Source organism: Polypterus senegalus, chromosome 17 (assembly GCF_016835505.1).
Source record: "Polypterus senegalus isolate Bchr_013 chromosome 17, ASM1683550v1, whole genome shotgun sequence".
Taxonomy (NCBI): Eukaryota; Metazoa; Chordata; class Cladistia; order Polypteriformes; family Polypteridae; genus Polypterus; species Polypterus senegalus.
The window spans coordinates 31071944-31088302 of NC_053170.1; the positions used below are offsets into that span (position 1 = coordinate 31071944).

The 16359-nt window shown below is 37.8% G+C and overlaps 1 protein-coding gene and 1 long non-coding RNA gene across 16 annotated transcripts in view; one reads left to right on the top strand and one right to left on the bottom strand.

Moving 5' to 3' along the window:
- The window catches only part of epb41a (erythrocyte membrane protein band 4.1a), a 234654-nt gene that overhangs the window by 66841 nt on the left and 151454 nt on the right, over nucleotides 1-16359 (top strand). For all 15 annotated transcript variants that reach the window (XR_005631025.1, XM_039739690.1, XM_039739692.1 and 12 more), the window contains one exon: nucleotides 9341-9821. Coding sequence is in view for 14 of the 15 variants with exons in the window: in XM_039739690.1 (XP_039595624.1) it covers nucleotides 9348-9821 (474 nt within the window). In the remaining variant the exon portion in view is untranslated. The remainder of the gene's footprint in view (nucleotides 1-9340; nucleotides 9822-16359) is intronic.
- Nucleotides 9549-16359, bottom strand: part of LOC120517397 — a 7630-nt gene continuing 819 nt past the window's right edge. Inside the window, exons 2-3 of the long non-coding RNA XR_005631026.1 lie at nucleotides 16286-16359; nucleotides 9549-9630 (exon numbers count right to left, since the gene is read on the bottom strand). The exon at nucleotides 16286-16359 is cut by the window's right edge and continues 99 nt beyond it. This is a non-coding gene — a long non-coding RNA (uncharacterized LOC120517397). The remainder of the gene's footprint in view (nucleotides 9631-16285) is intronic.

Genomic DNA, 16359 nt, shown 5'->3' on the forward strand with positions numbered 1-16359 from the left:
GTTGTTCATGCCTACACCTAATCCCTAGATAATTTATTTCTGAGAGGTTTGTGTCTGGTAACTTAAATTTGTTAACTGCATAATAAAGGATGAAATATATATAAGGTACATATTGGATATTTACTTAGAGATTTCTAAACACGGCTGTTATTCTTACCATACCTCTATACAATATTTTTATAATTATTTTCAACATCTTTCTATAATATAACTCTACTTTTATAGACAAACTGGCTTTTTTATACAAAAAAACAAAAGTATAAGTACAATAGTATACAAGGATTTAAATTCGAAAATGCTGTATTGTTTGTGTTCCATACAACAGAAATTTGCTGTTCTCGCCCACATGACTGACTGACTGGCTGACATTGTTTCAGAATTTTGGTTAAAATATTGTGACATTTGCACTGAGAATTGAAAACTGTACATAATTTAAACTCGCCAAATCCATATTGAAGCCACTTAATTTGGTTGGTTGCTTGGAAAAATTAGATCCCTCCAAATTAAGAGGTACTTTTTGACAAGTACAAAGTTTTTAATAGTTTGTTCCTATAGCTACTAATATAACTTGAGCTTTCTATAGATAAATCAAGCACTTGAAGTTAGCTGTCTGAAAGTCCCTAATACCATGGCCTACTAGCCAGATACCTGAGGATTATAGCTAGCTAGTGTGCAGTTTTTCTAGCTTAAGATATGACCCTAATTGTGACATTTAAATGAATGTGTATTCCGTATGAAATTCACATTTGAAACTAAACCAGTTTTTACCATGATATATGTATATGTATACAGTAATCCCTCCTCAATCACGGGGGTTGTGTTCCAGAACCCCCCGCGATAGGTGAAAATCCGCGAAGTAGAGACCATATGTTTGTATGGTTATCTATAATAATAAAAGGCAAAGCCCTCACTCACTCACTCACTCACTCACTGACTCATCACTAATTCTCCAACTTCCCATGTAGGTAGAAAGCTGAAATTTGGCAGGCTTATTCCTTACAGCTTACTTACAAAAGTTAAGCAGTTTTCATTTCGAAATTCTACGCGTAACGGTCATAATTGTCGATAACGTTCGACAACGTCCGCCATGTTGAACTTTCTTATTTATGGCCCCATCTTCACGAAATTTGGTAGGTGGCTTCCCTGCGCTAACCAAAACCGATGTACGTACTTATTTCGGTGGTATGATGCCACCGTCGGCCGCCATATTAAATTTTCCAAACGTCACTAATTCTCCAACTTCCCGTGTAGGTAGAAGGCTGAAATTTGGCAGGCTCATTCCTTACAGCTTACTTACAAAAGTTAAGCAGGTTTCATTTCGAAATTCTACACGTAACAGTCGATAACGGTCGACAATGTCAGCCATGTTGAACTTTCTTATTTATAGCCCCATTTTCACGAAATTTGGTAGGCGGCTTCCCACCCACCTCCCACATCCTTTTTGTTTGTGAACTACCGCTCCGTCCCCACTATTAGCATGTACAGCCCCTCTTGCCCATCCTCCTCCCCATTCTCCTTGCTGCTATTTTACGCTGTTACGCCCCCACTATTACCATGTACCTCCCCATACTCTTTGCTTGTGAACTGTGCTGCGCCTCGTCCCCGCTATTAAAGTTTTCAGCATCGAGTAATCGGCAATACTGTATCCCGCTGTGCACTTCTCCCACTTGTGATCCTGCTTCTAAAGTATTTGCCCACTTGCCCGCTCATCCCTTGCCATCTCTGCAGATCATTAATCTTTAATCATTAACACTGAACTCATTGTCATATTAATGAAACTAGTTTGAGATGAATTTTGCCATGTGATATGGTGCATTATCGTGTTGGAAGTCGCCATTAGAAGAATGGTTAATTGAGGCCATTAAGGAATGCACTTGACCAGTAGAAATACACATATTGGCTGTAGCATTCAAGTGATGATTGATTGATTGGTATTAACGGTTCCAAAGTGTTTCAAGAAAACATTCCCTGCACCATTACACCACCAGCCTGGACTGAAAGAAAGTTGGGGTCATGGATTCTGACCCTACCATCACTGTGCTTCAGCAGAAATCAAGATCCATCTGTTCAGGATACATTTTTTCAGTTTTCAACTGTCCAGTGTTGAAAAGCCTGTGCCCACTGCAGCCTCAGGTCTGTTCTTGGCTGACATGAGTGGAATCTGACATGGTCTCCTGCTTTTGCTGCCCATCCACCTCAAGGTTCAACATATTGTGCATTCTGAAATTTAAATGCTCACCACAGTTGTACGGAATGGCTGTCTGATGGACAAAGTTTTGAACACTGTGTACAGGTATTAGAGTATAAAATAAATTGCAAATGCACATCTATTGGTGCCTCATGCTGTAAAATTAAGATTAGTATGCTGTAACAAACTTTTTTGTATTGTTTAATTCACCTAAGTCACTGTAATATTCTTTAGCTTTTTCAATTTTATGCAATGGTCTTTTCAGTAAAAGCTTGCTTTCTGTTGTAGTATCTGATTTGATTACCTCTATATTTGTTGATTTGATCCGTCTAAGCCTCTGATTTTTTATTTTATTTTTTTTATAAAAAAGTCCAAACATACAATTGCATAGAATATCTGTAAAACTGGGTGTCCTGCCTGTATTTGCTATACAGCTTAGAAGTTCTTTACTTCAGCAGGACAAACTTATAAACCTGTCACAAGTGCCACTTTGTATTGTGACATATGTTAATCTTCTGTGTTTACTTTAATTTATTCAACACATATCTTCTAATTATTGCATTTTATGGATAATTTGTTAACCAATAAATATTGTGTGTTACTTTAAGCACTCCCCAGTATTTTTTGGTGCTCATTATAGTCTCCTGGTTATTATGAAATGATGAGATTTAGTGCATTTTCCAAGTTGAAGCAGAGACAAGAGAGAGATTGTTTAGCTTATGAGAGTGAATTCTCCCCCTGCCATTTTTGTCTTTCAGCTGGTTGAATTCAGGTTATCCTCAGAGACACTAATGAGGGTCTGTACTGAAGAGAAGCAGGTCTTGTGTAACAGATGTGTCAGACATGAGCCTCAGAGAGATTGTTCTCAGATCATGCTTATTTCCACTATATTTCTCCCTTTCATCACATTATTTGCCAGTCATATCTGTTGCCCTGAATAATGTGAGGAGTTTTAGGAATGTTTTAAAATGTTCAAACCTCCAAAATTTTTATAATTATAAAGGGAACAAATTTTCTGCATTGACACTTTTCTGGTCTCACTAGTACATTATTCAGTTTATGATAAATTTTCTTATATGAGTAGGAAGAAGCCTCTTATATACGTTTACAAAACACATTTCTAATTACTTATGCTTTCCACCAGTCAACATTGACCTTGTTTTCATTTTCTATGTTGCATGTTCTTTAACTGTTTATAGCATTAACCATTTCTAGCCTATATTTATCTGATATAACTTGTAAACTCTTAATGTAACTGATCAAAAAACAGGATCCTTATGAAAAATATCTAGATTTTTAATAGATTCATGAGCCATTCAGTTTCTATTATTGCCTTGATGTTTACAGAATTTAGTTTTTTCAAGTTCTAGGTAAATGTAAATTTTACTCATGAAACCATTCATTTTAATGAAGGTACAAAATAAATATCTTTTTTGGAAAAATACTACTTTGGTGCCTTTGGCATACAAGTTAAAATTGTATTTCCCAATCACATCTTAACAGCAATCTCTCTCTCTCTCTCTCTCTCTCTCTCTCTCTATATATCTATATATATATATATATATATATATATATATATATATATATATATATATATATATATATATATATATATATACACACACACATACATGCAGTGATGTGAAAAACTATTTGCCCCCTTCCTGATTTCTTATTCTTTTGCATGTTTGTCACATAAAATGTTTCTGATCATCAAACACATTTAACCATTAGTCAAATATAACACAAGTAAACACAAAATGCAGTTTTAAATGATGGTTTTATTATTTAGGGAGAAAAAATCCAAACCTACATGGCCCTGTTTGAAAAAGTAATTGCCCCCTGAACCTAATAACTGGTTGGGCCACCCTTAGCAGCAATAACTGCAATCAAGCATTTGTGATAACTTGCAATGAGTCTTTTACAGCGCTCAGGAGGAATTTTGGCCCACTAATCTTTGCAGAATTGTTGTAATTCAGCTTTATTAGAGGGTTTTCTAGCATGAACCGCCTTTTTAAGGTCATGCCATAGCAACTCAATTGGATTCAGGTCAGGACTTTGACTAGGCCACTCCAAAGTCTTCATTTTGTTTTTCTTCAGCCATTCAGAGGTGGATTTGCTGGTGTGTTTTGGGTCATTGTCCTGTTGCAGCACCCAAGATCGCTTCAGCTTGAGTTGACGAACAGATGGCCGGACATTCTCCTTCAGGATTTTTTGGTAGACAGTAGAATTCATGGTTTCATCTATCACAGCAAGCCTTCCAGGTCCTGAAGCAGCAAAACAACTTCAGACAATCACACTACCACCACCATATTTTACTGTTGGTATGATGTTCTTTTTCTGAAATGCCGTGTTCCTTTTACGCCAGATGTAATGGGACATTTGCCTTCCAAAAAGTTCAACTTTTGTCTCATCAGTCCACAAGGTATTTTCCCAAAAGTCTTGGCAATCATTGAGATGTTTTTAGCAAAATTGAGACGAGCCCTAATGTTCTTTTTGCTTAACAGTGGTTTGCGTCTTGGAAATCTGCCATGCAGGCCGTTTTTGCCCAGTCTCTTTCTTATGGTGGAGTCGTGAACACTGACCTTAATTGAGGCAAGTGAGGCCTACAGTTCTTTAGACGTTGTCCTGGGGTCTTTTGTGACCTCTTGGATGAGTCGTCTCTGCGCTCTTGGGGTAATTTTGGTCGGCCGGCCACTCCTGGGAAGGTTCACCACTGTTCCATGTTTTTGCCATTTGTGGATAATGGCTCTCACTGTAGTTCGCTGGAGTCCCAAAGCTTTAGAAATGGCTTTATAACCTTTACCAGACTGATAGATCTCAATTACTTCTGTTCTCATTTGTTCCTGAATTTCTTTGGATCTTGGCATGATGTCTAGCTTTTGAGGTGCTTTTGGTCTACTTCTCTGTGTCAGGCAGCTCCTATTTAAGTGATTTCTTGATTGAAACAGGTGTGGCAGTAATCAGGCCTGGGGGTGGCTACGGAAATTGAACTCGGGTGTGATACACCACAGTTAGGTTATTTTTGAACAAGGAGGCAATTACTTTTTCACACAGGGCCATGCAGGTTTGGATTTTTTTTCTCCCTAAATAATAAAACCATCATTAAAAACTGCATTTTGTGTTTACTTGTGTTATATTTGACTAATGGTTAAATGTGTTTGTTGATCAGAAACATTTTGTGTGACAAACGTGTAAAAGAATAAGAAATCAGGAAGGGGGCAAATAGTTTTTCACACCACTGTGTGTGTGTGTGTGTATATATATATAGATATAGATATAGATATAGATAGATATATAGATATATATATATAGATAGATATATATATATATATAGATATATTGTGGCAATAGGGGGCGCTAGTGCTCCCTTGAACCCTCAGGTACCACGCTGGACACTAGATAAAAGCCCCAGACTTTTTATTAATTGACAATACTGTGCACCAAGCACCCTGCACACTACTCATAGATTTAAATAAACAACACAATAATAATCTCTCCTCCTCGCCCAGACACTTCGCCCTCCTGCCTCCCAGTTCAGCTCAGTGTCTGGACTGGCCCATAGTCCTTTTATACACCCTGACCCGGAGGTGTTCCTGCCCAATCAGACCACTGTTCCATATTCCTTCCGAGTCAGGGTAAACAGTCCTTTTCTTCAACCCGTGAGCACGTTGTTCCTTCCTGTCACGTGACCGTGACGTACTCCCGGGTTATAGGGCACACAAGAGCCCACAAGCCCCCCTACAGTGACTCCCGGTGGCCCCTAAGTTATCCAGCAGGGCTGTGTATAAGTACTACATAGTCCATAAGGCCCTACTGGAACTTGGGGCACGATCCTGCTGTCGGGAGAGCTCCTCCTGGCGGCCTGGGGGTGAGGGCCGGAGCACGAAGCCGGCAGTCCTCCACAATATATATAAAAATAAAACGACAAGTTGTCCAGTGTCCATGCCTGAACGTAATATCGACTGGCATCCACAACAGGGCTGGAATGTCCAGTGAACGAAGGCAACAAGATCCACAAAGAAAGATGAATTTAAGGGCTAGAATATCTGAACCACAAAGAAACCGGGTCGTAAGGACCAGCATTTCCAGTGAACAGAGATTCATAAATGCTCAATGTGATTGAAACAGACAAAGTTACCATTGTGCCCGTTTTTCTTAATTGGCATTTCACTGTGCTAGTACAGTGTAAAGGCGAACTTTGCCACATCTAAGCACAGAAAGATTTGTCGGTTATCTAAAGGATAGTAAGTTAATATCCTAAATAAATCATGTGACAGTACAACACAAAGCTGAACACAAACATTCATGGTATATATACTCTGAAATACATGTATGTATGGACTAGTAAAATGATTTGCTATTACCCTTTTGTCAGGATTAAATGGAGACATTTCAGTCTGTCTAAAGAGGTTTAGAGGTTAACCTTATGGTAAATACATATAATCAGTTCACAGCCACAAAAGTTTTGGTCCTGCATGCTTAGTGGTTTTGGGCATCATTGTGTTATCTTAAATGGAGCCTGACCATAGATCTGAATGACTTGCAGTCCATCATTAGTGCAGGACTTTTTTATTTTAAGGTATTATTATTTTGGTTAGGGTCAGTGAGATTACAAGAAATGCAATTTGTTCTTTTGGCCGCTTGTCTCAGCTATGTCGTATATACATCCCTCATTCTTTCCTCATAGTCTTGATTTTTCAATGCTCTTTACCATTTTACTGTAGTGTTACATCATTTTTAATATCCGCTTAAAATCGTATTTTTTTTAAAAAACTAATTTTACCCTTGTTATCTTCGTAAATACGTTTTTAAAGTGCTAGCCGTTTAACATTTATGCTGGAAGCTTTCAACCAGCATACCTAATTTCTAAAAATGTTATGTAGGTTTCCTCCTAAAATGAGAATTCACTTAGGGGTGGGGTTTGATTTGTTTTTGATCCTGTTTTTGTAAAAATTACCTATTGTATGGAATGTTGTGTGATTTCAGTAAAATAAAAATTTTAAATGAGAATTCACAATAATGTTTAATTGATTGTATGCCGGATACCTCTTTCACGCATAGCACTTGGATAAGCATCTGAATTACTTTTACTACAAGCCACTTCCTGGTCAACACTGTCCATCATCCCAAAATATTTACCCATCTTTTCCTTATTATTTTAAAGTACCATAAATGCTGTAATGTATAGCAATATTGGGAATATACTATTATGTATTCAGATGGGTGTACTTCATTCTTAGTTGATCCCAAGTGAAAGAAGTCTGATATTTACTAAAAAAAATAAGAGCAGAATGCACTTGTGTCTGAATATTTACTTGTATCAACCTTACTTAGTTTACTTTTTAATATAGTTTTTTTTAATTAACATATTACAGTGAGAGAAAAACATGCAACAATACTTAAAATAGCCTCTGGAATTCTAGTGAGCTCCTCTGATACGTTTGAAAAACTGAATAACATTTTGGTTTTACTTAAAATGACATATAAGGATTGCCACAGCATCAGCCTTGTTAATTTGATGCCATGCTTTAGTATATTATTCTGCTTTGTATTCATCAAACAGATTTATTGGTGTTTGAGGACTTTTATGCTGTGTCACTGCCCATGGGAAATGAGACACAAAAGCCCCATTAAATCCACCTTCCCGGCTAATAGTCAGATTTAGATATCTGCTTGGTTATTGCACATGTTTCACTATATAATAATTAAACCCCAGCTTTTCATGTTCAGTTCCTTGAATTGCATGCTAACCTAGAGGGAACATGACTGATAGTCCCACACATGGCCTGGCTCTTAGCTGTGTTTTTTCATGCTTGACTGCAAATACAGTAACAAAAGCAAAGTGTGGTTCAGAAAAAGACAAAGAAAATGATCAGCTGTATATTGACATTTTAGCTGGCTTCCTGGCTCAAGAACAGTCTGCACAGTTGTTTTGCATTGCCTAATTTCTAGTTACGGTGCATCTGCTCAGCTTGGTCCTCGTGTCTCAAGGTCTGTTAACTTACTAACTCTCTGCTTTTTTGAGTGTTTGAATGTGATGTGTAATGTTAAAAAAAAAATTATATATATTTTGTTTTCAAAGATGAAGACCAACTTTTCTTACATGTTTTGTGACAATGGTTTCAGTGATCAGAAGGAATTACTACAATCCAGAACAGTTAGGTTTAAAGTTAAAGTTGCCAAAAGAATAAGTATGGGAGTGGATAAAATATGATTAAAATATTAACTTTCTTGACAGGACTTATTCTTATGCCCTTTTAATGCAAATAGACAACTGTAAGTGCACTATTTGAACATGAAATGCTTTTCTGGGAAAATCTTGCCTTACTTTCTCAGACATTTTAGCTATATTACCCAATGAAGTGGTACAGATAATGTGCTTAACTATCATAGGCAAAATTATGTAAATAAGATTATCATATCAGTATGGTTGCTTGTTGCTAATGATTTAAAAAAAAAAAATGTAAATGAGTTTAACCTCTTTAGCATTAGACCCAAGCGTTACTTGGGCTGTGAAAACCTGTTTTGGCATCATTAGTAGTATTATTACTCTTATTATTATTTTTGTTATTATTGTTTATTTCATATTATTTTATTTATCATTACTGTTATTATTTGTATTATTATTTACTTTTGAGATTTAATAAAAATGTCATTTTATATGGGGGGAAAAAACACTTTTTACATGTTTTTTTGGAATAAAATGCACACTAAGAAGCTTAAATAAATACCAGCATGCCACACTATGAACAGTCTATAAAATTCTAATGCAGTAAACATCTTGCATTTGTTCAAGAAATCTGCACATCGTTTTTGATGCACATATACTTTTTCAAACAAAACTAACCATTTAAATCTGATTCTGGGAAGGACATATTGGCTTTAATTTTATTTTAATACAGATTTATTTAAACCACTGAATCTTTTGTTTAGTTACCCTTTTTTAATCCAATGCTTTGTTTTTTTTCAGTGTAGTTAAGATCGAAGTTCAAAGACTAATTTCAGATGTAGCTTGATTGAAACAAAAGTGTTGAAGTCAGATGAAAGAAATTTGAAAATGATACAAGATTTTTTGCTATGTATTGGGATGTCTATTACAATGGTATTTTCTTTTTTTTTCTTACACATTGCCTTTTTTTGTTGCTTTAGGTAAAACATGACTACAGAGACAAGTTCAGTAGGTGAGAAGGAAAGCCAGCAAAAATCAAATAAAGAAGAAAAAGGTAACCGTCCCCCACCAGCACAAGACTCTGAAATCGCAGAATTGCAAGAAATCCCAGACGGTGGTGCTAAAGAGGAACCACAGACTCAAGAAAAGCCACCTGCTGAAACCTCTGGTTGTTCCACAGAAGAGCAGCTCAAGCCTCGTAGCAGGTCTTCAGCTGGCCGAGGACTCTCACGACTGTTCTCCTCTTTTCTGAAACGCCGCTCACAGTGTTCTGAAGGAGAAGGAGTAGATTCTGAGAAAGAGAGCAGTAAGACTAAAGAAAACAATGAAATATTAGTGGACCCTGAAATCCAGGAGGTGGAAGTTTTGCTGAAAGCTCCCATTGCTGATGCAGAACCTGAACTCAGAACTGAGGGAGACCCAGCTCTAGATCTGCATTCATTGAGCAGTGCAGAAACTCAGGTATGATTTTTCTTCTTCTGGATTTTATTTTTTTTAATTATCCATTGGCATATTTGTGTTAATATGGATAATGTGTATGGAAACCATTGTTTTAATTGTGCTAATTTATTTTTAGATCTCTGCTTTTTAACATGAGGGGAGAGAAAACAAATGAATAATTACTCGAAATGTTTGTAAAAATAGAACTGAGAAGATTACTGTCTTGCAGTGGTGGCTAATATGGCACTAATCCCACTTTAAACTTAATGATATTTTGCTCTCTTCCTCTTTTTTTTTTAACTTCATATATCTAACTTTCTTTTGTAAATATTGTATACAATTTCTCCAGTAATGGTCATTTTCATTTCAAGTTTTCAGTTGCATACAAAGATATTTTATGAATGTCTGTAACAATGGATAACATTTGTAGGCCAGGGACTATTTATTTATATATATTATATACATTTTAAAAAGGTTTAGTTAAAATTCAAGCAAACTGTCCACACAATAATAGAGAAACGTTGTTATACACATACAGTGGTGTGAAAAACTATTTACCCCCTTCCTGATTTCTTATTCTTTTGCATGTTTGTCACACAAAATGTTTCTGATCATCAAACACATTTAACCATTGGTCAAATATAACACAAGTAAACACAAAATGCATTTTTTAAATGATGGTTTTTATTATTTAGGGAGAAAAAAATATCCAAACCTACATGGCCCTGTGTGAAAAAGTAATTGCCCCCTGAACCTAATAACTGGTTGGGCCACCTTTAGCAGCAATAACTGCAATCAAGCGTTTGCGATAACTTGCAATGAGTCCTTTACAGCGCTCTGGAGGAATTTTGGCCCACTCATCTTTGCAGAATTGTTGTAATTCAGCTTTATTTGAGGGTTTTCTAGCATGAACCGCCTTTTTAAGGTCATGCCATAGCATCTCAATTGGATTCAGGTCAGGACTTTGACTAGGCCACTCCAAAGTCTTCATTTTGTTTTTCTTCAGCCATTCAGAGGTGGATTTGCTGGTGTGTTTTGGGTCATTGTCCTGTTGCAGCACCCAAGATCGCTTCAGCTTGAGTTGACGAACAGATGGCCGGACATTCTCCTTCAGGATTTTTTGGTAGTGTGTAGAAATCATGGTTCCATCTATCACAGCAAGCCTTCCAGGTCCTGAAGCAGCAAAACAACCCCAGACCATCACACTACCACCACCATATTTTGCTGTTGGTATGATGTTTTTTTTCTGAAATGCTGTGTTCCTTTTACGCCAGATGTAACGGGACATTTGCCTTCCAAAAAGTTCAACTTTTGTCTCATCAGTCCACAAGGTATTTTCCCAAAAGTCTTGGCAATCATTGAGATGTTTCTTAGCAAAATTGAGACGAGCCCTAATGTTCTTTTTGCTTAACAGTGGTTTGCGTCTTGGAAATCTGCCATGCAGACCGTTTTTGCCCAGTCTCTTTCTTATGGTGGAGTTGTGAACACTGACCTTAACTGAGGCAAGTGAGGCCTACAGTTCTTTAGACGTTGTCCTGGGGTCTTTTGTGACCTCTTTAATGAGTCGTCTCTGCACTCTTGGGGTAATTTTGGTCGGCCGGCCACTCCTGGGAAGGTTCACCACTGTTCCATGTTTTTGCCATCTGTGGATAATGGCTCTCACTGTGGTTCGCTGGAGTCCCAAAGCTTTAGAAATGGCTTTATAACCTTTACCAGACTGACAGATCTCAATTACTTCTGTTCTCATTTGTTCCTGAATTTCTTTGGATCTTGGCAAGATGTCTAGCCTTTGATGTGCTTTTGGTCTTCTTCTTTGTGTCAGGCAGCTCCTATTTAAGTGAGTTCATGATTGAAACAGGTGTGGCAGTAATCAGGCCTTGGGGTGGCTATGGAAATTGAACTCGGGGTGATACACCACAGTTAGGTTATTTTTTAACAAGGGGGCAATTACTTTTTCACACAGGGCCGTGTAGGTTTGGATTTTTTTTCTCCCTAAATAATAAAAACCATCATTTAAAAACTGCATTTTGTGTTTACTTGTGTTATATTTGACTAATGGTTAAATGTGTTTGATGATCAGAAACATTTTGTGTGACAAACATGCAAAAGAATAAGAAATCAGGAAGGGGGCAAATAGTTTTTCACACCACTGTAGAATAAAAGGCAAAAAAAAGTAAAAAATTTTTTTTTTTTTTTTTTTTGTTAAACTTCAATTGTTTCTATACCTAAGGATGAATTATTTCACTGTGCTTTACTTCACATTCAGTATGTTCTAAATGTACAGCTCTGCACATGCAACTCAGCACGTTAAGGAAAGGTTTGAAACTATGTGCCTTCCATGCCTTACCTTCAACAAGGCAGGTTACTAACTGAGAATATTCTGTAATCAGAGGGACAATAAACAGTTAGAATATAACAATTCAGTTCAGCTTGTGGGGGTTATAAGAACCTCCTATAGACTATGCACTAATATATAAGCAAACATTTAATATAACTTAAATAACTAGTAGATGACTCTTACAATATATATAATTTATATAGTGTGTGTGTATGTATATATATATATATATATATATATATATATATATATATATATATATATATATATATATATATATATATAAATATATACACTCACCTAAAGGATTATTAGGAACACCATACTAATACGGTGTTTGACCCCCTTTCGCCTTCAGAACTGCCTTAATTCTACATAGCATTGATTCAACAAGGTGCTGAAAGCATTCTTTAGAAATGTTGGTCCATATTGATAGGATAGCATCTTGCAGTTGATGGAGATTTGTGGGATGCACATCTAGGGCTCGAAGCTCCCATTCCACCACATTCCAAAGATGCTCTATTGGGTTGAGATCTGGTGACTGTGGGGGCCATTTTAGTACAGTGAACTCATTGTCATGTTCAAGAAACCAATTTGAAATGATTCGAGCTTTGTGACATGGTGCATTATCCTGCTGGAAGTACCCATCAGAGGATGAGTACATGGTGGTCATGAAGGGATGGACATGGTCAGAAACAATGCTCAGGTAGCCCGTGGCATTTAAACGATGCCCAATTGGCACTAAGGGGCCTAAAGTGTGCCAAGAAAACATCCCCCACACCATTACACCACCACCAGCCTGCACAGTGGTAACAAGGCATGATGGATCCATGTTCTCATTCTGTTTACGCCAAATTCTGACTCTCCCATTTGAATGTCTCAACAGAAATCGAGACTCATCAGACCAGGCAACATTTTTCCAGTCTTCAACTGTCCAATTTTGGTGAGCTCGTGCAAATTGTAGCCTCTTTTTCCTATTTGTAGTGGAGATGAGTGGTACCCGGTGGGGTCTTCTGCTGTTGTAGCCCATCCGCCTCAAGGTTGTGCATGTTGTGGCTTCACAAATGCTTTGCTGCATACCTTCTGTTGTAACGAGTAGTTATTTCAGTCAAAGTTGCTCTTCTATCAGCTTGAATCAGTCGGCCCATTCTCCTCTGACCTCTAGCATCAACAAGGCATTTTCCAGAGGACTGCCGATACTGGATGTTTTTCCCTTTTCACACCATTCTTTGTAAACCCTAGAAATGGTTGTGCGTGAAAATCCCAGTAACTGAGCAGATTGTGAAATACTCAGACCGGCCCGTCTGGCACCAACAACCATGCCACGCTCAAAATTGCTTAAATCCCCTTTCTTTCCCATTCTGACATTTAGTTTGGAGTTCAGGGGATTGTCTTGACCAGGACCACACCCCTAAATGCATTGAAGCAACTGCCATGTGATTGGTTGATTAGATAATTGCATTAATGAGAAATTGAACAGGTGTTCCTAATAATCCTTTAGGTGAGTGTGTATTTTATATATATATATATATATATATATATATATATATATATATATATACTCTAATAAAAGGCAAAGCCCTGACTGACTCATCACTAATTCTCCAACTTCCCGTGTAGGTAGAAGGCTCATTTTTTCATTTTGAAATTCTACGCATAATCGTCATAACGGGAAGGTATTTTTCTCCATTTACTGTAATGGAGTTGAGCTTGAAAGCCGTGGGGGCGGAGTTTCGTGTGACATCATCACGCTGCCCACGTAATCACATGAACTGACTGTCAACGCACTATGTAGAAAACCAGGAAGAGCTCCAAAATGTGCTGAAGAAAACATGCATTATATAATTGAGAAGGCAGCGACACAATAAGAAGCGAGTGAGTGACACATACTGCCATATTTATCACTGCAGCTACTTCGGAAACATAGCAAGGTGTAAACCTTAACTTTAAATTAAGTTAATAGACAGGCTGCTGCTGGTGTTTTTCATGCCCACGGGTAATGCGGGATACAAGTTTAATGAGAGGACGTAGGATATAAACGAGAGTTTTGATCACTTTGTAACTAAGTTAAAATTGTAGGTGAAGGGCTGTGCTTATGCAAATTCCGAGAGACTGTGTTTGTGGGGGATTGACAGTTAAGGCGGGTGGAGGAGTCATGTCATCATATCCCCTCCCATTTACCTCATTTTGCTCTGAGCTGAGCTCCGCGGCTAACGCCGTCTTTTGAAACAACTTCGTCACACTGCCACCTAAAGTCAAAACTTAAATATATAAAGTCAGCGTCGGAATATATAAACTCAGCGCTGGAATATATAAAGTCAAATCTTGAAAATATAAAGTCAGCGTCGGAATATATTGTCACGCTTGGGTCACAGATTTGCACAGAGACACAGGAGGTCGTAGAAACAAGAAGGATTTTTATTCAAACACTGCAAACACATGAGCTTAAACATGCTCCATGACAAGTCAGAGATGACAGTTCCACTAGGAGCAGAGAGAGAGAGCGATAAAAGCAAGCAATCAATTTTCAACTGACAGGTGTTGCACAAGGCTTTTAAGTTAGTGGAGTATCGCGCGAGGTTTGCATTACGCGTTATAGCGTAAGTGAGAAAGTAAGGAGCAATGTGAGGGTAGTCTGTGTTTCAGGGGTTGTGGTTTTCCCAGAGGCGTCTGTATCTTCTTGGGGTACAATCAGCCCTCCAGCTCACACTCTCCCCCTCAGCTTTATTCACATTTCCGTGAATCAAGCAACTCTCGGTACCAGGTTCATTTAGTCTTGATAATACGTCAGCATTGACGTGTTCAGAACCTGGTCGATGTTTTACTGTGAAACGGTAAAAGTTGTAACCCCAGAAACCATCTCATGAGGCGAGAGTTTGTATCTTTCTGTCGGTATGACCATTGAAGTGGAGCATGATCAGTTACCAAAGTGAAGTTTCGTCCCCACACATAATAGCGAAGCCCTCCAGCTCACAATATAAAGTAAACGCTGGAATATATAAAGTCAGTGCTGCAATATCCATCCATTTCCCAACCCTTTGAATCCGACCACAGGGTCATGGGGGTCTGCTGGAGCCAATCCCAGCCAACACTGGGTGCAAGGCAGGAACCAATCCTGGGCAGGGCAAATGCATCATTTTCAAAACATTAACCGAACAGTGTTTTTTTAATTTATTTTTCTGAATACGTTTTTGTTAACTTCAGTTCAGAGTGGTTTCAATCAATATATTTTGAATTTGAGTTTATTTATTCAGGAATGAGTTTATATACTCCGATGTTGACTATGTATAATCAGGAATGACTTTATATATTCCAGCGCTGACTTTATATATTCAAGTTTTGAATTTATATATTCCAGCGATGACTTAATATATTTAGAAAAAAGTTGTGACTTTATATATTCTGACGCCGATTTTATATATTCAGAAAATCAATGTATTTGCCTGTTTCGCACCCCATAGTATATATGTGTGTGTGTATATATGTACACATGTATGTGTGTGTGTGTATATATATATATATATATATATATGCCAGAAGCACTCATGTCAATGACAAAACTATTACATTAACAATCATGTTACGTTATTTTTAAAATTTTTCCTTTTCTTTTTCATAACTTCTTTTATACACTACTTCTCCGCTGCCAAGCGCGGCTATTCTGCTAGTGTATATATGTATGTATGTATGTATGTGTATATATATATATATATATATTAGCAGTACGGGGCGCTAGCGCTCCTTTGAACCCTCAGGTACCACACCAAACACCTGGTAAAAGTGCCACAATTATTCTTTTTATCATAACTAACATTTGGCATAACTTCACATCTAGCTTTTGAGAGTTTAAACATTCATAACTATCAAAGTGTCCACTACTTAAATTGTCACCTGTGAACATAAGATGTTTAAGAGGCATTGGCGGTTGTCGAAAGGTGTAAAATATTTGGCCATTTCGGTACACCTGAAAGCGGCAGCCATCAACTTACATGGAAACCGGCTGCCTCCCCGCACGCTCGTCCGCCTTGCTGTCAGTCATCACAGCAGCCTCTCGTGTGGTGGGCGGGTCCGCCTGACAGGCAGTATTGACCAACGCTGCTACCGATGCATTCCGCCCCCTTTTCTCTGCAGTGCCGGCTTCACTTACCTGCACCGCTTTGTCCTGCCATTGGGAGGCTGGCCACCCGCCGTCACAAAGCCATTCAGACAGGGCCCCGCTCG